Source organism: Prionailurus bengalensis, chromosome B4 (assembly GCF_016509475.1).
Source record: "Prionailurus bengalensis isolate Pbe53 chromosome B4, Fcat_Pben_1.1_paternal_pri, whole genome shotgun sequence".
Classification (NCBI taxonomy): Eukaryota; Metazoa; Chordata; class Mammalia; order Carnivora; family Felidae; genus Prionailurus; species Prionailurus bengalensis.
The window spans coordinates 79,621,164-79,642,281 of record NC_057358.1 but is presented as its reverse complement, the minus strand read 5'-3'; the positions used below and the strand labels follow the sequence as shown (position 1 = coordinate 79,642,281).

At 42.3% G+C, this 21,118-nt stretch overlaps 1 protein-coding gene across 6 annotated transcripts in view; it reads left to right on the top strand.

The window, feature by feature from the left end:
* The window catches only part of ATF7 (activating transcription factor 7), an 86,204-nt gene that overhangs the window by 53,818 nt on the left and 11,268 nt on the right, over nucleotides 1-21,118 (top strand). For 4 of the 6 annotated variants that reach the window (XM_043564078.1, XM_043564074.1, XM_043564075.1 and 1 more), the window contains 7 exons: nucleotides 5,439-5,535; nucleotides 10,043-10,161; nucleotides 13,307-13,444; nucleotides 15,750-15,907; nucleotides 16,938-17,037; nucleotides 17,569-17,682; nucleotides 18,295-18,447. In XM_043564078.1, the coding sequence (XP_043420013.1) occupies nucleotides 5,439-5,535; nucleotides 10,043-10,161; nucleotides 13,307-13,444; nucleotides 15,750-15,907; nucleotides 16,938-17,037; nucleotides 17,569-17,682; nucleotides 18,295-18,447 (879 nt within the window). Of the gene's footprint in view, nucleotides 1-5,435; nucleotides 5,536-10,042; nucleotides 10,162-13,306; nucleotides 13,445-15,749; nucleotides 15,908-16,937; nucleotides 17,038-17,568; nucleotides 17,683-18,294; nucleotides 18,448-21,118 lie in introns of those variants that run through there. The other 2 variants (XM_043564080.1, XM_043564079.1) reach the window with 2 other exon arrangements.

Sequence of the window (21,118 nt, the reverse complement as noted above, 5' to 3'; positions counted from 1 at the left end):
CAGCCTTTTTTTCCCCCTTGTTTCTTTCTCTCCTTCCCTGTTACCGTGTAGCAGAATTTCTTAACAAAGACACAGTTGATATTTTGGGTCAGATAATTCTTTGTTTTAGAGCCTTGGCTTGTGCATTTCAGCATATTTATCAGCATCCCATGGCTCTACCCTGTAGAGGCCAGTGGCATCCCTCTGGTTGTGATCAGCAGAAATGTCTCCACACATTGCTAAAATGTCCCTTGGGAGTCAGAGTTATCCCTGCTTGAGAACCACTGCCATATAGTATAAACTATATTTAGAGAAAATGGGTTCAGGGGGAAAGACTCAAGACTGGCACATGAGTAAAATTCCCATTGGATCTTTGAGGATATTATCTAGGTCAGAGCTGACCAAATGAAATATGATGCAAACCACATATGTAATTTAAAATTTTCTAGTAGCCACATTAAAAAGTAAAAGTAAATAAGTAAAATTAGTTTTAATAATACATTTAACCCAGTATATCCAAAATCTTATCATTTCAACATGTAATCAACATGAAATTAATGAGATATTTTACATTCTTTTTTTGTACTAAGTCATTGAAATTCAGTGTGTGTTTTGACTTACAGTACATCTAGCCACATTTAAAGTGCTCAATAGCCTCGTGCGGCTAATGGCTACCATATTGAATAGGGCAGAGCTAAATCATCTTGTTCTCTAGATAGGGTGCACATTACCACGTAATACTTCTCCTCACCTATTTATGCCAAGAAACTGCCCTGATTCATTTACTTGAGCAAATTAGATGGTAAACCGTAAGTTACTATACAAATCCTCTCCCAAGGCATGTAAACTGCCTTTTTGATCCAGTATGACTTACATTCTTCAGTCTCCATTTTGAATGATAATCAGCCCTCTGCTGTCTTGAAGATGGTTGATATCTACATATTCCTTGAACATTATCATTATTTACCCTATAACCAGAGTGACTGTTCCCTCAGTGGTTCTTTGCCAAATCCTTAGTCATAGGTAAGACCAAAGAACAAAGGAAGACCCATTAAGGGTATTAACAAATGGGAGAGTTAGATTTTTAAATGGGCAATAATTCAAAAAGGAAATCCTTTTGGGAGCTCCTCTGCTCATTTTAATTCAATAGAATAATAAGGTCAAAATTTTTATCACTTAATGATTTTAGATATTTTGAGAAATTGCTTTCAGAGGGATGGGTTTGCTAAGCTTGCATTTCAAGACTGATCTAGGGAATTCTTAAGGATTAACTTTAAATTTTTTTTTTTTGAAGATTTTATTTTTATGTAATCTCTACACCCAGTGTGGGGCTCAAACCTATAACCCTGAGATCAAGAGTTGCACTATCCACCAACTAACTAAGCCAGCCAAGCGCCCCCTTAAGGGTTAACTTTTATAAATGTAAGAGAATAAAAGGAACAATGAACATAATAGCCAAATTGACATTCACTTTGATAAAAAGCTTTAGCATACTTTTATCCTCCCATTCCTACTCTAGCCATATAAAAATTGTATTAAAGGGGTGCCTGCGTAACTCAGTCGGTTAAGCTTCTGACTCTTGATCTCGGCTCAGATCTTGATCTCAGGGTCGTGAGTTCAAGCCCCATGTTGGGCTCCACGCTGGGGCATGAAGCCTACTTTAAAAAAAATTGTATTACAAATTACAGGGAGAGCCCAGGCCAGTGCCCTGCTTCCTAAAATTCAGCCCATTTGCCTCCTCCTCTGAAGTGCATTACCTGATTTAGTCAGGGACTTTTTTTTTTTTTAGAGACTCTAAATTTGGGGGGTGTCATGATCCCCATTGACAATTTGGTGAAGGCTGTGAACCCCTTCTCAGAATATTGTTTTTAAATTATTAAAGTAAAATATATAGGATTATAAAGGAAACCAGTTATTTTGAAATAATAGTTCTCAAAATTATTCTTAAAATATTTAATAATGGAATGCATTATTAGATAACAAGTTCCAGTGTGGGTCTCGTGACTACCATAGTTTCAAATAGTGATGAGTATAAAGGATATTTTGATCTATGTGGTAAGAAAATATGTGTGATTTCTATTATGAGTTAGGAATTTAAATTTCAGGGTTTAGTGAGAATAAAGATACAGCTTTTTTCCTATCAGGGTTCATAGTTATCAAACCTTCTGAGCTGCTGATGGGTGGGAAATCCCTTCAGCCATCTTCAGTTCTTTTCAGATCCCAGCTTTTGATTTGGAAAAAATAAATAGCTCAGTAGCTCAAGGGGGAACATGGTAGCATAGCATGGAAGGGGGAGGAGGCGTGCAACAGAGAGGAGCAAGGGCTAGAGGACAATAAGACAAGTCAGGACTGTGGAGCACAATTCTAACAGAAGGGGAGTTGCCTTTTAAAATACTAAGTGATCCTGACCAGCACAAAACCTGGTTGAGTTTTTTTTTTTTTTTTTTTCAACGTTTATTTATTTTTGGGACAGAGAGAGACAGAGCATGAATGGGGGAGGGGCAGAGAGAGAGGGAGACGCAGAATCGGAAACAGGCTCCAGGCTCTGAGCCATCAGCCCAGAGCCTGACGCGGGGCTCAAACTCCCGGACCGCGAGATCGTGACCTGGCTGAAGTCGGCGCTCAACCGACTACGCCACCCAGGCGCCCCAAACCTGGTTGAGTTTTTAAATCTTTTGGGGCGCCTGGGTGGCTCAGTCGGTTAAGCGTCCGACTTCAGCCCAGGTCACGATCTCGGGGTCCGTGAGTTCGAGCCCCACATTGGGCTCTGTGCTGACGGCTCAGAGCCTGGAGCCTGCTTCCGATTCTGTGTCTCCCTCTCTCTCTGCCCCTCCCCCATTCATGCTTTGTCTCTCTCTGTCTCAAAAATAAATAAAACGTTAAAAAAAATTTTTTAAATAAAAAAAAATAAATAAAATCTTTCTCTCAGCTCAGTTTTGAGCAGGCTTGACTTCTGATAGTTAGAAAAGGACTTTGCTTGGGGCGCCTGGGTGGCTCAGTTGGTTGAGCGTCTGACTTCAGCCCAGGTCACCATCTCGCGGTCCGTGAGTTCGAGCCCCACATTGGGCTCTGTGCTGACAGCTCAGAGCCTGGAGCCTGCTTTGGATTCTGTGTCTCCCCCTCTCTCTCTGCCTGTCTGCTCATGCTCTGTCTCTGTCTCTCTCTCTCTCTGTCAAAAATAAATAAACATTAATTTTTTTTTTTTAAAAAAGGACTTTGCTTGAAAATCATTCTAGATTCTAGAACATTGTGCAAAAATTTTCAGGCTACGTCTATGAAATTTCCATGAAGAACTTATTATAAACATCTTTTTGAAAGATTGTTAGAACATTACCAATGTTATGAAATTCTATACCTTTGCCTAATCCACTACTCTTCCCTAAAATGATGGTTTTGGGGGTGCCTGAGTGGCTCAGTCGGTTAAGTGTCTGCCTCTTGGCTTTGGCTCAAATCACGATCTTATAGTTAATGGGTTCGAGCCCCGCATGCGGCTCTGCGCTAACAGTGTGAAACCTCCTTGGGATTCTCTGTCTCTCTCTCTTTCTGCCCCTCCCCTACTCATGCTCTGTCTTTCCCCCTCTCTCTCTGCCCCTCTCAGTCTCTCAAAATAAATAAATAAACATTTAAAAATAAATAAGTAAAATGATGGGTTTTGTTCATTGTAGACCAGGTCCTGCTCACTTCCTTTTACCCAATAGCTGGGAAACCCAGAACCTCAACGGTGACTTATTTAACCTACAAATATCATACCCCTGGTTAAAGACTATTCTCTCCTTTCTTCACCCCAACCTCACCGTTTTTTTTTCCTTAGGGAGAAATCTGTTAAGGACACAATTGATGCCTAGGGTTAACCAACAACAGAGAAAACTAAGTTGTTGGCTAAATTCTCCCACACTTTATTCACTTTTCTCCTGGATCCTTCTGAAACCACTCAGGCAGTCTTTTGAAGGTTTACATTTTGGTTCTTTATACTTTTAAGTGAAAATTCACTTTTCCCTTCAGGCCTGTAGGCCCAGCCTGGAAGGATTTTACACCAGAAGCTAGCTTTAGTTGTGATAGGGCTCAGAGAAAATTTGGGGGAAGATACTTTAAGGTAAAATAAAGGAACTTAAATCGAAGTTCAGGGTCACTTTATTAACTGGATAGGACCTGGGATGGATGAAGCTAACTCCTGTCTGGTTCGCAGTCAAGAAGCGCTGTGGAAAAAGAGCTAAAAGTGTTCGGTGGGAAGTGTGTATGTATCTAACAAGGAAAGTAAAAAGAGGGGACTAACCAGTCATTATTTTTAGAAACAAAAAGACAAATAGAACCATGTTTCAGAGCCTGGCTGGTGAGGGAGCTGTGGGAAACCACAGCATCCAAGCTGTTACTGTGTTGCAGGCATGTTTTAATGAAGGAACTGGGCCAGCCAGCCTCAAAGGGAATTTTGAGGGTATCATTCTTTTGAATTACTGCTGTTCATCTGTTCTCTTCACCTCCCCCGCTCTAAAGAAGGGGTGGAAGCATAAATTATTGTCCAGTAACCCTGTCTTACGTGTCATAAAATGAGGCAGACCTAGCCTCACCTTTTCATTGTCCTTTCACCCAAACCCCTAAATAAAGAAAGTCGCTATACCATCTCCTTTCTTTCCCCTTCCCTCGTCCTGCCGACAGGCTTCTCCCCACCCCAACAAAAAATTTTTTGCTTGCATCTTTATTCTGTCATTATATAGCCAGCAGCATTGCACTGGCCCCTTTATGGCTGACGGAGCCCAGGCGGGCTGCACGACGAGGGGAGACAGCATTTGGCCGATGGGGCTGGTGTGTGCCATTACTGCTGGCCATTGGGCCCCTGTCCTCTACAGCCCCATCCTGGCTCATTAAAACCCTGAGCCAAATAGCTGGGCAGGCGCCTGCTGCAGCACTGTGGGGGCCAGGAAGTTAAATGGTTCTCCTAATCCTGCATAATTTATCTCCCTGTTAGCCCCCTCATAAATAGTCCAATTCAGCCCCACCATGGAGAGCTTCACTCTGAATTTCCTATTTTTGTGATGACCAACGAGTGTCCAGCTTTGCCCTTCTTCTCTCTTTATTATTATTATTTAAAATTATTTTCCCCTTGTTCGCTAAGAGCCTTGCCTAAATGTTTTTTTCATTTGGAGCCTCCTGCCTGGACCCCACTTCACCAGCAATCTGTCCACTTCTCGCGTTTTGGACCTGATATTACAGAGCAGTTGGTGCCGCGGTCTTCCTCTTCTCCTCTCCTCCCAGCTTTCTAGTGCCCCTTTTTCTCCTTCCCCGTATTCTCCTTTCGTCCAGCTCCTCTCCTTTTCCATCACTTCCAGTTCTTTCTCCTTTCCATTCCCTCTCCAGTCCCCCTGTCCAGGGACCATCCTTGTGCAGGATGTTTAGTAGGACATTGTAAAAGGGCACCGAAGCGCTTATTTTTTTTTCACATCTCTGTTTCTGTTTCGTTTCAGAGATTTACAAACGAGGACCACCTGGCAGTTCATAAACACAAGCATGAGATGACATTGAAATTTGGCCCAGCCCGAACTGACTCAGTCATCATTGCAGGTATTTGCTGCCCCAGAAGCCACGTGCCTTGGTATCACCAGACAGTTAAGATTAATACCAGGGACCAGATGTACTGGGAGCTATACTCCCCTTTTCCCATTAAGAGCCCTGATGTGATCTGCATTTAATCAGGAAAAAGGAACACTAAAAGCTCCCAAGTTTCTATTGTGCCCTCCATTCTGTTTTTAATAGAAGATTGGGTTCTGCGGTTTTTGAGGGTAGGTGTGTTGAGGTTTAGTCTTGGCTTTTTTCAGTCTATTCCCTCCTTGCCTTCTTTTTATTAAGACTTTGGAAGATTTACAGATAAAAGACGCCTTTGACATTTCTCCATACCCACAGCGAAGGGGTGAACAAAAGAAAGCAAGAAAGCCGACCTAGCCTGGCTGCTTCTCTTCCACTGGGTGTCAGTTTCCCCCAAGCAGGCTGATTGTCAGTTCGTAAATTCAACTTGCCTCATGAACCCAGACGGTGTTGAGGGCACATTTCCAAAGCTCAGACAAGACATTTAGTCAATGGGACTCTTCTAAGCCAATTTGGGTGACCTGGAACCTCTCACTGATTGTTTTAGATACTGGCTTGCTTACATATGCCATTCTCAAGGGAGTATCCCTAGCAACTACTCTCAAATCATGGGCAGTTCTGTTGTGCCATTTTCAGCTAGACAGACATACAAACCAAAATGGGCCTTTTCTTTTGATACTATGAGGGGTTCTGGTTTAACCTGGGTTAAGCAAGTTTATCTCAGTATTTAACCAATAGGGGATTTTGTTGGTGGTTATTACATAAGTTAATAACTCAGATAAGGCACAATTTCTCTATTACTAGCCAAAATGCAACCTAAAATACAGTGAAAGAAAGAGAGAACCTCCTTCTCTATACTTCTATGTGTGAACAAAGGAACTTGCCATTACATATCTCCTATTCCTTATTAATTCAGCAAATATTTATTGAATAGCTACTTTGTCCACCAGCCACTTTGCTAGGAGCTTATAGATTGTAATTCCTGGAAAAGGACATGAGTGGGGACATTGTCATTGATGATCCTTAAGAAAGTCTGGAGGAAGGGGTGCCTGGGTGGCTCAGATGGTTGATCATCCGACTCTTGATTTTGGCTCAGGTCATGATCTCACAGTTCATGGGATCGAGCCGCTCCTCGGGCTCTGTGCTGACAGTGTGGGGCCTGCTTGAGATTCTTTCTCTCCCTCTCTGTCTGCCCCTCCCACATACATGCAGGCACACAGTCTCTCAAGATAAACTTTAAAAAAATTAATAAATTAAAAAATGTGCCCTAATCTTCCTATTTTTTTTAATGCTTATTTATTTATTTTTTTAAGTGTTTATTTTTGAGAGCTACAGAGACAGAAGGTGAACCATAGAGGGCAGAGAAAGAGGGAGACACAGAATCTGAAGCAAACTACAGGGTCTGAGCTGTTAGCACAGAGCCTGACGTGGGGCTCAAACCCACAAACTGTGAGATCATGACCTGAACTGAAGTCAGGTGCTTTACCAACTGAGCCACTCAGGTGCCCCAATGTTTATTTTTGATAGAGAGAGGGAGAGTAGGGGAGGGGCAGAGAGGGAGGGAGACACAGAATCCAAAGCAAGCTCCAGGCTCTGAGCTGTCAGCACAGAGCCTGAGGATGGGTGGGGCTTGAATCCAAGACCTAGGAGATCATCACCTGAGCCGAAGTCAGACACTTAACCCCCTGAGCCACCCAGGCGCCCACCCCTCCTATTTTACTTTAAGGCTGTTTATATTTGGATTTTCAGGCTTTCTGTAACCTAGCCTGATGGTACCTACCTACCCACCTTTGGTTTTTGTTTGTTTTTAAAAGATGTGATTTGCTTTGCTTTGCTTTGCTTTGATTTTTTTAAACTAATGCTAATGGCCATCTGCCATTTCTTTTTTTTTTTTTATGTTTATTTATGTATTTTGAGAGAGTGAGAGCAAATGGGGGAGAGGCCGAGAGAGGAGGAGAGAGACAATCCCAAGCACACTCCATACTGTTAGCACTGAGCCCGACACAGGGCTTAAACCCACAAACGGTGACATCATGACCTGAGCTGAAATCAAGTCAGACACTCAACTGACTGAGCCGCCCAGGCGCCACTTAAAGATTTTATTTTTTTTTTCCACGTTTTTATTTATTTTTGGGACAGAGAGAGACAGAGCATGAACGGGGGAGGGGCAGAGAGAGAGGGAGACACAGAATCGGAAACAGGCTCCAGGCTCTGAGCCATCAGCCCAGAGCCTGATGCGGGGCTCGAACTCACGGACCGTGAGATCGTGACCTGGCTAAAGTCGGACGCTTAACCGACTGCGCCACCCAGGCGCCCCTAAAGATTTTATTTTTAAGTAATCTCTACACCCAGTGTGGAGCTCAAACTCACAATCTCAAAATCAACAGTTGCACACTCCACCAACTGAGCCAACCAGGCACCCATACCTACTCAACCTTGTATATAACTTATATACCTAACTTGATTATCTTTTTTTAATTATCATTTTATTTTAAGTAGGCTCCACATCCAGCATAGGGCTTGAACTCACAACCCTGAGATTAAGAGTCATGTGCTCTACCAACTGAGCCATCCAGGCTCCCCCTGACTTGATTATCTTTACCCTGGACGTACCTTTTCCTCCTCATCTATACATGGTGCCCATACCCTTCCTCTCTATGCCTGACTCCTCTTACCCTCCACATCTTCTTTCTCTTGGTGAAAACCATTCTTTAAGGGCCAGCTCAAATCCTGCTTCTTGAAACCTCTTAACTATTCTGTCATTTATTTGTCATTCTTTAATTACTACAATAATTTTATTCTCTACTGCACGTGGCACCTAGTTTTTTATATACCATGATGCTATCTATGTATATTTATTTCCTCAACTAGAAAACATCCTCTTTGTTCTCTAGGGCAAGTGCCATGTCTTATATTTGGGCAGAACTCCTATACTCCTTTCCCTCTCCTCCCCCAAATTTACCCAAAAGTGTATGCATGTACCATCAAGACACATAGAAAGTATTCAGTAAACACTTGTTGATTTCTTTAGAGTCGTCAGAGCAGGCAAAGGGTTTTCTTATACGTTTTCAGGCTATTTGCTTGTTTGTTCAGGAATGGGAGAAGTTTGTATGAGTCTCAGGTCAGAGAACCAAAAGGCCCTCTTCTGCCATCACTGTGCCCTTAGCTGCCTCATCCTGTTTCACTTGAGTTGTGATTTTTTGTGTGTGTGCCCTTACTGAAGTACTCTTGAGCATAAAAGATGATATTACCTCCACTCACCCGGGGATGGAGGGAAAGTGGCTTCATCATTGGCCAACCAAAGCTGCCAGAGAACCTTTTAAAACTATTTTGGGAGGTAGTGGTAACTTTTCCAAACACTCTGATTCAGAAGAGGTTTTGTTTAAATTGAAAAAAAAAAAAAATGCTCTTTCCATGGAAAATCCCAGTGGACTATTTCCAATCGATCATGCTAGGAGTGATTTTAATCCCTGGTCTCACTCCTTAAAACATCATTTAATCATTGTTCTATATCTATCATTCAGTTTAGTGGTTTGGGGTATAAAATGAATCCCCGAGGTGACTAGCATGTCAAAGAAAACCATCATAATAGAACTTTAGATTAGGGAACAAGATTCAGGTGACCTAAGAGAGAAAAATCAGAAAAGCAGAATGGGGAGAGAGAAGCACAAATCTAAAATTCAGGTTGCTTGAAAAGTTCCCATGGGTTACGGATTTCGCCTTCCTCTTCCCAAGGGCAGAGGCACTGTTGAAAGATTTGTGCAGCCCCTGAGAGGATATTTTGGCTGGCAAATCTAAATCCAAATATCCTGGTTTCCGGAATTTGCTCTGGGCTCAGGTCTCTTTGAAATGAGCTCTATTGTTTGCAGTTTCCTTTCCTAGCTCATGATCTTGCTGTCTTTGTTCAGCAGCCCCTAGATTTGCCCACAATACCTTCAGAAGGTAGCAGACCCTTAGCTCAGTGACCACTGAAAGACAAGACACCGTATCTTTCTTGGTGGCTTTAGCAAGCAAACTCTACCATCTGACCCTCAGTTTCTTCTCCTTCTCATCAGATTTTAACACGCATCTGCTTATACCTCCTCACTTCAGACATAGCAGGGAGTAACTTTAAAGAGAAAATGTCGCTTAACTGTCCTTGATTTTCAGATCTGGAAGTACCACAAACTCCACCTGGGTGGGTGGTTTGGTTTTGTTTTGGGGGTGAGGGAGGTGAAACTAGCCTCTGGGAGTAAGGGGGTTAAGTGGACAGTCACACAACAAAACATTGTTCTGTCTTCCCTCTGCTGGCCTTGAGGCGGCACAGCACAGACACCCCCTCTGGTGGCCTAGCACTGGCCTTCACCTGCTCAAGCTCCGTAAAACAACACAGAGACTCTCTCCAAACAGGAGAATAAAAATGTGTTCCCTATATACTCTCAAGTTTTAATTTCAGGTCAAAACTAAAATGAAGTCTCCTGTTTTGTTTTGTTTTTCATGTCTACAGATCAAACTCCTACTCCGACTAGATTCCTGAAGAATTGTGAGGAGGTGGGGCTCTTCAATGAATTAGCTAGCTCCTTTGAACATGAATTCAAGAAAGCTGCAGATGAGGATGAAAAAAAGGCAAGAGGCGGGACATTTGCTGAAAAACTGGCAGTGTTCAGATGGAGGCTGTTTTCATTGTGTCCTGGGATAATTTGCTTAACCGGTTAAAGCACAAAATAATGGGCTTCCTTCTTTAGAACCAGATAGTACCCACTGATCCTAGTCATCCTTCCACGACTTTAGGGGGCCCAGATGATGGGTCCTCACAAGTCTGTCTTTACCAGAAATTAGTCTTCTTTCCTGTTCAGTGCAGCATCAGTCCAGTAATCTATTTTTAAAAAATTATTTCTCTTTTGAATATGTTGAAGATGTTAAAAGATTATAAATTACTCAGATCCTATGAGATGACATTTTTTGGGGTCAAATCTCTTTCTCTTCTTACCTGAACTGTTTTCAGTCAGCCAATCAACAAGCATTTATTGAATTTGGACACTTCTTTGTTTCAATGTATGTAGCTCTTACCTTCAGGTAGCTTTCTAGTAATATTCAAGACAATGAACTTAAAGAAGGATGTTATGTCACGTTAGGAACCTACAAAGAAACTGAGGAAGTTGTGCTTAGAAAAGAGAAGATCTAATGTGAACCAAATTGTAGTCTTCGAATATGTGAAGAGCTTTCATGCAAAAGAGGGGTTCAACTTCTCTGTGGCCCAGAGATAGGAATAGGACCAGCAGGTGGAAGCTATCACAAAGTATGTTCAACTATATGGAGGCTGCTTAGTATAGATACTGTAGAGAGGATTAGAATGTTGGAATCCCTTCGTATTCTGAGCTCTTTCCTTTTAAGAAGAAGAGAGCAGGTAAACCAAGAGAGCTGTGCATGACTTTTTTTCACCCAGCTTAAATTGTATTTATAAGAATCATCACTGGAGGTTTTTCCAAGTTCCATAGCTTCCTATGAGCACTTTTTCCTGCTCTCTCTCTCAAACGGAAAGAAAGGAGGGAGATCCAATGGCATATATTTGTAGTTCTGCTTTCAAATGGCTAGACTAGCCGTAGTCTTCTCATCATGATTTTTCTTCTGAAACTCCAGTCTGTCATCTCTCAGTTGCTTCGACCTATGTGGTATAATTTTATTTTATGGCTTCCCTACTTCATCCACCCCTCCATCATTTTTCCTTCCCCCAAGACAAAGAAATCAAATTGTTTTTTCCAGGATATGAGGGATTTAAGATCAAACTCATTATAGGCAAATTCAAGAAAATTAACCTCCCTTTAAAAGCTTGAAGTTTTTTCCACTTCCATTTTAACTCAGTTGACACTTCTGAAAGACCATTCGTAGCTGGTCAGGCCTTTACTTGTTGGGCATCTCCATATTTCTTTCTGCCCATATGGGGGTAGTCCTTACCGCCCCCTTGATGAGAAGAATGGACTCAGTAAAAGACTGTGTCTGGGAATGTTGAATGAGTCTAAAACTTTACTGAACTACAGCTTTTCTAGGAGATGCCTCTAAGGGATTCTAAACCTGTGGCTGTGTTTACTCAGAGGCCTCTCCTTCCCTCCACCCTCTGACTTTTCAGGGATCCCAGAATTAGTTGAATTGTGCCTGACATCTTTGCAATGTAGAAAAAAATGAGGGCAAAAATGAAAGCATCTTTGCTATTGCTCACCCCCATCAGATTGGAGAGAAAGAACCATCACCACCTTCTCTAACATAATAGACACCAGATTATCTTCAGTGTGCTCAACTACCAAGAAAATTTCTAGGGATTAAGGTAGCAGGGGAAGAGTCAGAAACAAGCTCCTCTTTCACCGAGAAGCCTAAGTTATGGAAAGAATAGAACAAAGGATCTACTTTGTCATGAAACTGAACTGCAGTGCCAGCCCTCCTGTCGTGGTGCAGTGTTGGGCTGTCATCTCAGATGGTTTATGGGTCCTGCAAAGCCATTTACAGCTTCACAGTTCTGTGAAGTGATTCACCATGGCCAGAAAAGTACTCTCTTTCCTTTTTGGTTTTCTCTAGTCCTGCTTCTAGGACCAAGTTCTAATTTCCTTCACTGAGCAAATGACCAGTCTTTCCTTTCTTTTATTACCCCAAAATGCTTATCTTTCTAACTTCTAGCCTCTACTACCAGATTTTGGGATGAGATCACATCACCATCACTCATGGGAAATTCCCCAGAAAAGATCTTCCCTATCATGTTTGCAGTACTTAAAAAAAAATTTTTTTTAATGTTTATTTATTTTTGAGAGAGACAGAGTGCAAGCAGGGGAGGGGCAGAGAGAGAGGGAGACACAGAATCCAAAGCAGGCTCCACACTCTGAGCTGTCAGCACAGAGCCCGATGTGGGGCTCGAACTCGTGAGCAGTGAGATCATGACCTGAGCTGGAGTTCGATGCTTAACCGACTGGGCCACCCAGGCGCCCCTCATGTTTGCAGTACTTTAATAGCTAATTTGTTTGCTTTTGATACTTGGATAATCTAGTCCTTGTGGTTGGCAGAAAAAGTGCTCACAGTTGTCCAGTGGCCAACAGAGCTGCTTGGAAATAGGCAAGCACTCGATTCAGGAAATCATTTTACTTTTCCTGAAAAATAATATAACTATGGTATTTGCGTGGATTTAAGTGTCAGCTTTCCCCCCGCCTTTCAGGGTCTTTATAAGCATTATAAGTTTGTTTGTTTGTTTGTTTGTTTGTTTGTTTGTTTGTTTGTTTTTACCTTTCAGAAACTATAAGTATTCACCCATTGTGAAACAGGTATTATTTCCATTTTACAGTTAGAAAAACAGGTTCTGAGAAGTTAAAATGATCTGCCCAGAGTTGTACATAAAACCTAGATTCCATATTTTCTTTGACTTGCAGTTCAGTTCTTTGACCAAAAGCTAAACTTAGAAGTATATTTCCTCAGAGCACCTGGCCAGCTCAGTCCGTGGGACATGCAACTCTTGATCTCAGGGTCATGAGTCCAAGTCCCATGTTGGGTGTGGAGTCTACTTAAAAATAATAATAATAATAGGGGCACCTGGCCTCTCTCTGCCCCTCTCTCTCTGCCCCTCCCTTGCTTGCACTGAGTCTCTCTCTCTCTCAAAAATAAATCAATAATAATAATAATAATAATAATAATAATAATAAAGTATATTTCTTCATTTTTTAACTGGAAAGATTTAGATTCAGCCTGAAGGGAATGATTGGGTTGAACTCTGCTCATTTCTCTCTTTTAACAGGCTGCTGCTGGGCCCCTTGACATGTCTTTGCCTTCCACACCAGACATCAAAATCAAAGAAGAAGAGCCAGTGGAGGTAGACTCGTCCCCAGCTGATAGCCCTGCTTCCAGTCCCTGTTCCCCGCCACTCAAGGAAAAGGTAAATTTGCTACCAAGAATTATCCCAAATGTTAGTTGGTGGGTAGATTAAGCTTTTATTCATTAGTTGTATAAATAATGGGTGATACAGGATTGATTATATTTACATAAGTCTTCATTGTTTAGAAGATTTATATAAATGACACCTATCCTCGGACCAAGCAGTTCCACTTCTGAGTCTTTATGGAAGTGAAATTAGTGTGTATGTCCACTGTATGGCAGTATTTAAGAATGCTCAGGGGCTTCTGGGTGGCTCAGCTGGTTAAGCGGCTGACTTCAGCTCAGCTAATGATCTCACAGTTCATGAGTTCGAGCCCCGCGTCGGGCTCTGTGCTGACAGCTCAGAGCCTGGAGCCTGCTTTGTATTCTATGTTTCCCTCTCTCTCTGTCCCTCCCCTGCTCATGCTCTGTCTCTGTCTCAAAAATAAATAAATAAACAAACATTAAAAAAGAATGTTCACAGCAGTTGTACTATAATAATTAAAAAACGGAAGTGGTTTAAATGTCCATCAACAAGAGAATGAATAAATAAACAAATTGTGGTATATTTCTAAATACCACACGGCACTAAAAAAGAACAAACTCATGAACTAATGGTATAAACAGCCATGCGGGTGAATCCCACAAATATTATACTGAACAACAGCACCAAAATTCAGACACAGAAGTATACACATGACTCCATTTACATCAGGTTCAAGAAGAGGCAAAAACTATTTGATGATGATAGAACTCAAAATAATGTTTAGCTCTTGTGAGGGAAGGTTTGGATCGGGAAGGGACACGGGAGAACCATCTGGGGTGCTGGAAATGGACTCCGTCTTGATTTTACATATATAAAGTCACTTAGTTGTGTCCTTTAGATTAATACACTTTATATATGTTGTACTTCAGTTAAGTAGAAAAGAAAAAAATGTGTAATTCATAAATTGGACATTAAATGATTTAGGAAAAAAGTCTTCTTAGAAGGAAATCTTCTAGTGGCACAAAGAGAAAACCTACTAGGATTCTGAGTATTATTTTTTTAAAGGGAACTTTTTATGAGGTAATATTTTTTATAAATTTATTGAAATAACACACATACAGAAAAGTGCGTAAATTGTAAGTATACAGCTCACTGAATTTTCATGAAGTTTACAGCCCGTGTAACCAGCACCTAGATACTCTCAAAACCTCAGAACCCGCCCCCCCCATGCCTCTTTCCAGTCTTCACTATTCTGCTAGTGGTTGTAATTTTAATGTCCAATGTGGTTAGAGCATCTGTATCTCATTTTACCTCCCTCCAAATTTGGTTTGATAACTTCTCCAAACTACTCCCTCCCTAAACATTACAACTCTCCTTCCTCCCTCCCCTTTTCATTAGCAACCAGGTCCTAGAAGTTGTCTGGAGACGCTTGAGGGCCAGTGTGGCCACTAGCAACTAAGACCCTAACCAGGTTAACAGTGGGAAGTAGTTTGTTTTATTACAACAAGACTATTATGCAAACTCCTGTGCCCCCCCCCTTTTTTTTTTTAGTTTTATTTATTTAGTTTTAAGCAATCTCTACACCAAACGTGGAGCTCAAACTCACACCCTGAGATTAAGAGTCTCATGCTTTTCCGACTGAGCCATCCAGGCACTCCACCCCCATTCTGCCACCATAGCCCTTTTTTAAAGGGCTTTCTAGGAAATATTGGTTGCCTTATCGCCGGTCTTACACCCTGTCTGTTCTCATTAGAGATCGGAGGACTCTCAGGCATCAAATTTGGAATGAGAGCGGAGCACCTGGGGGGCTCAGTCACTTATGCATTGGGACTTCAGCTCAGGTCATGATCTCACAGTTTGTGAGTTTGAGCCCTGGCATTGGGCTCTCTGCTGTCAGCATGCAGCCCGCTTCAGATCCTCTGTCCCCTGTCTCTCTGCCCCTCCCCTGCTTGCACTGTTTCTCTCAAAAATACATAAACAGTAAAAAAAAAAAAAAAAAATTTGAAATGGGAATATAGAGACTGTGAGAAATTTTTACAGTCCCTGGAACTTATATGGCACTCCAGTGCTTCTGCAAAGATTCCAGGTGATTTTCCAGCTGTCCTCTCATTTGCATAGCAATCATCTCTGAAAGGGAGATAGCCAAAAGGTCTTAACTCAGCATTCCTATTGCATGGGTGAGTGAGGTATGGGTCCATGATCATGATAGAGCCAGGGCATGATTTACATGAGCTGCCACAGTGCTCTTTCCAGTAGACTTGTTCCACATTTTACCAGCTACCTGTTTGCCTATAAGCAGCCCTTTATAGCATTTTGTGATCTGTTGGTCTCTTCTCCCCAGGAGGTGGCCCCAAAGCCTGTTGTGATCTCTACCCCCACACCTACCATCGTGCGCCCTGGCTCCCTGCCTCTCCATTTGGGCTATGATCCACTTCACCCAACCCTTCCCTCCCCAACTTCTGTCATCACACAGGCTCCACCATCCAACAGGCAACTGGGGTAAGTAAAGAGAGCAGGGAGAAACAGTGAAGCCTGAATCTTTTTGTACTTGATGAAAAATAGGACTGTTTTTGAATACTCAAGGAAAACAAGTCCGTGAGATTGTCTCTCAGAATAAAATTTCCCACCATAAACAGAAATCTTTACCTTGTTAGTACACAAGCAAGAATTTATTTGGAAATAATGCTTCCTTAATTTGAAGGTTTAAGACTTCTTTGATCTAAAAGAAGAATCTTTAAGAGTTTAGGAAGTTCATCAAAATGGTGGAGGCCACACAGGGAAGTATATTTTAATTCTTGGCCTCAATCTGCACAAGTTTGGGGGAGCATTACTGAATGACGGACTGAAACCCATTTAGTCATCTTTTTTGAGTCTGGTGTCCCCCTCAGTCCCAGTTAGGGTTCTTGGTCTTTGCTACCCCTAATTTTGTTTGTCTGTTTGTCTTCAATCCTGGCATGGTCTATATAGATTTCCTAATGAAATGACTTGAGCTCCTGTCCCTAGGTACCCAGAGGTTAAGAGGTTGCTGTCAAGATTTAGCCTCTTAAAGCTTATTCCCTGGACCTACTAGGAAAAATACAAAGTGACATCTTTTGGAGGCAGGGTAGAGCAATACGGACAAAAAAAACAAGAGAAATTAAGTCATGTTTGGCTATCATATGACAGAATTCAGCTTTGCAAAATGACAGCTTTGGTCCAAGTCCTGCCTAAGGCAAGACAGAATTTATACATGCCGGTGGTGGGGATGTTTGTGTAATTGTTCTAAAATCTTTATAGGATTAGCTTCCCACCCATTTGAATTCAGTGGTCCTTGCTTAATTTGCAAAGTGTAAAGATCTTACCATTTCTCTCCATCTATAAGGTAAGTACTCCCTACTTTTTCCACCTTTCTGAGGGTGTCAGGATTTTATAACGTTGCCCTATAGCTTCCCTAACTAGAGAAGACTGGGAAATCTGCTGTAATTCTAGGAGGAAGATCCCTAGGCAAAAGGGTCTGTATTGTGAGCATTTTACTTCATGTCTCTTCTAGATCTCCCACTGGCTCCCTCCCTCTCGTCATGCATCTTGCTAATGGACAGACCATGCCTGTGCTGCCAGGGCCTCCGGTACAGATGCCTTCTGTCATATCGGTGAGCTCTATAGTTGGGGCAGCCAACCCTACCCATACACTAATCCCTCCCTTCCACCTGAATGCTCATAAACACACGTGAGCCCCAGGGAAACGTGGGCTCTGGTCTGTATTAGTTGAGCATGGCAGCCTGCCCAAACTCTTCACTAACCTCTGCCAATCCAGCACTGTGGAACACTAGACAAAGCCTCATCTGGACAATTGGCTCCTGGTCTAGGAATTGGTCTTGCCAGCCCGCTGATTGGTTGATTTTACTTGGCACTTGGTGCCTCCCAAATTGCCCACCACTTTCCTCAAGATACAGCCCCAGTTTTTCCTATAGAAATTGTCATAGCACTGAAGGATTAGATTTCCTACCCTGTGGTGCTCTATGGGGGAAGGTATTTCCCAGGCTGTCCCTGTATGCCCTGTGGGCAGGTTGCACAGAACAGGCCCTGACATGCCAATCTCAGAAGCACTTGATTTTGGGAAGCTGTTGCCCTACCACTAGTATTATGTTCCCTTCTGGTCTTTCTTCCTCCTCTTAATCCAGCTGGCCAGACCTGTGTCTATGGTGCCCAACATTCCTGGTATCCCTGGCCCACCAGTTAACAGCAGTGGTTCCATTTCTCCCTCTGGCCACCCTATGCCATCAGAAGCCAAAATGGTGAGTACATCCCAGCTTGGGGCAGTGTTGGCCCTTTCGAAAGAAGTGTTATCAGTGTAGGTTTTTCAAGTGAGCCAAGCAAAGAAACCTTATGGGGCTTGCAGAGCTAAAGATACCCTGTTGTGGGGTCTGGAGAAGAAAAGACCCTGATTCATGACTCCTATCTCCTCTCTTCCACCTTTACAGCCTGGTACATACACCATGGCAGTGAAAAGAGGCAGCACAGATTGTTTGGCGTGGAATGCTTGCTGTTTCAGTTCCAGGGTGACAGATGGAGGGTGGGTGAGTGGGCAGGAGAGCTGGCCAAGAGGTGAATAGCTGCGTAACCAGCACCTGGCCGGGTTCCAGGAGAGGGCTTTCATCTGGACTCTATTACTTCAACAACCCCCACCCTCCAACTGTGCCCAGGATGATAGCCAAGGAACAGAGTAGGCATTTTAGGGATCCAGGTGCACATTCTCCCTGTCATTTTCTTTTAATTCCTCTGTTAAGGGTAAATTGGCACGGAAATTTTAGCTGTTTGTAAGGTCAGTATTAAAATTTAAGCCCACTCTCTTACCCGTGATAGAATCTTACCTTTGACGAACTATTTTTTATTACTGTCCCTCACAGAGACTAAAAGCCACCCTAACCCACCAAGTGTCCTCAATCAATGGTGGATGTGGAATGGTGGTAGGTACTGCCAGCACCATGGTGACGGCCCGTCCTGAGCAAAGCCAGATCCTCATCCAACACCCTGATGCCCCGTCCCCTGCCCAGCCACAGGTCAGTGGGTATTTGGATGGGGGAGCCCGCTGCACCACCATTACTCTTTATGTCATATCTGTTTGAATTTCAAGGAGCGTAAAAATTACAGAGGAGTGAGTTTTAGTTTTCTGGGCATCTTCCTGTACTTTGGTTCTTGTTAAGTTGGACAGCAAAGTGCGTTACCTCCTCTTGGGTTATACTTCTGTCAGGCACACTGGATAACACAACACTGTCACAGAGGAGGTCTCAGTTTTTGGTTTTTGTTTTTTGGTTTTTTTTTTTTTCCTATAAACATGTGAATGGTGTATCTGCAGAGCCCTCTAAAATGTGACAGAACCTCACTCAAACCACTTTGTGCACCAAAGGAGGCTCCCCTAGTCTCTTTCCCATTTATTAAGTCCTACAAAAACCAAACAAACCAAAAAACCAAACAAACAAACCCCACAACAACCAAAAACAAAACAAAAAAACTTACCTGATTAGGTTTTATAGCAAAAATTGAGTAATAACAATTTATGAGTAAAATGTGATGTCAGAGGTGTCTGGCTGGCTCAGTTGGTAGAGTGTGCGACTCTTGATTCTCAAGCTTGTGAACTTGAGCCCCAAGTTGGGCATAGAGCATACTTTAAAAAATAATAAAAACATAAAATGTGATGTCATAGTACAAAGATGGCTCAGTAAACGAACAGTAAAACACCTTTTCCTTATCAATGTAATCCCTTTTTATCACAGAGAAATTAAAGTCTTTTTTTTTTTTTTTTTTCAACGTTTATTTATTTTTGGGACAGAGAGAGACAGAGCATGAACGGGGGAGGGGCAGAGAGAGAGGGAGACACAGAATCGGAAACAGGCTCCAGGCTCTGAGCCATCAGCCCAGAGCCTGACGCGGGGCTCGAACTCACGGACCGCGAGATCGTGACCTGGCTGAAGTCGGACGCTTAACCAACTGCGCCACCCAGGCGCCCCGAAATTAAAGTCTTAATAAGGCTAGAACAGTCCCATTTATATATGCCCAGTTCTTTTCTCAAGGAAGCCTCAGTTTTATTAAGTTTCTTCAAAAACTGAACAGGCCTTAGTTTTCATATTGTCTGTGCTGGACAGGTGACAACAACCTGAGATCGGTTTCTAGAATTACATCTTTGCCCAGCCCCTTTCTCCGATGTCCCCACCTGCTTCGTCAGTTACCACCACATGTCCTAACATTTAACGGCCATATGCCGCCTTAAAGCTTGGCCAACAACAAAAGCCTTCACTTGAGTTTTCTTGTTGGAAGCTAAGCTTGCCCACCATCCCGTAACCCCTTCCGATGCCAGTCTTTGGAGATGGTAAAGCAGCAGCCACCTTGCCCGAGTTGTGCTGCTTTCCCTCTTAAGAAAATGCCATAGGGACACCTGGGTGGCTCAGTCGGTTAAGCGTCTGACTTTGGCTTAGGTCATAATCTCACGGTCCATGGGTTTGAGCCCCATGTCGGGCTCTGTGCGGACAGCTCAGAGCCTGGAGTCTGCTTCGGATTCTGTCTCCCTCTCTCTCTCTGTGCCTCCCCCACTCGCGTTCTTTCGCTCTCAAAAATAAACATTAAAAAAAATTTTATTTAAAAAAAAAATGTGATGAACTTCTTTTTAGTCACCACTGATTCCTTTCCTTCTCCTTCTTCCCTTCTTTCTCCTGGCACTCTTTCCCCTTCATTCCCTGCATGAGCTGCTGAGTTACTGTGAGAGAATAGGAGTCTGTCATTTCCTTTTCCCCATCCTCCTAGAGTGTCGGTCTTCACGTGTGCTCCACTGAGCTCAGGACAAAGAAGAAATTGAAAATCTCAAGAGAATTAGTGTAAACTTATCTTAGTACAGTGAGAAGTGATGACCCAAGGCCTGTAGCTCATTAAATTGAGTTGTAAATTTCTCCTCCATTTTTTTCTTTTGGGACATATAATATTAGTGTGAGTAAATAAAATTATCTCTTGATTATCTATATTAATGGGGAACATGATTTAGTAAGGCCTGAAGTGGAGTATAACATTTTTGGGTGGTTTTTTTTTTTTTTTTTTTTTATAAGCTCATGCTTATTCTCATGCAACTGATGTGAGTTCTGGCATTTGGGAACTACTAATATAGATATTCTCTAATAGCAACAGATCCAGGAAGAATTTATTTTTGGCATTGTTTTACATTATATAGTTTCTTTTATGCAGATGGCTGACCTTTCTACATTTTAATTTTGGCTGCTATTATAAAGTTGGTCTATCTTCTCTGAACACATATCAGCTAATAGAAAAGGAAGATGATCCAAAAGTACTTTAGTGACAGAGGACATCAGCGTAAAGTTTAAAGACAAGAGGCAGTCCTGTATGACCAATCTGTAAAGGGATTAAAGAACAGTTTTTTGTTTAAAAGCAAACAGAACAAACAAGGTGGGGAGGGTGATTGCTGAGGATGATTAATAACTGATTATAAGTAAGAATACACTAATCCATTTCTCTGCATGATAACCAGTATCTCGCTGGTAGTAAAATCTTTTCTCCTTTTCTGAAAGGTATCGCATTCAGTCGTTTGTATATATTGCTTGTCCAAATCAGTGATTCTCAAACATTTTTATTGTACGGTCTCCCTAAAAGTTCCCCTGACACCAGTCCCCATTATGATTTCCCTGCCTATAAGATTCCCTATTGTTAAGAAACAAAAAATGATGCTTG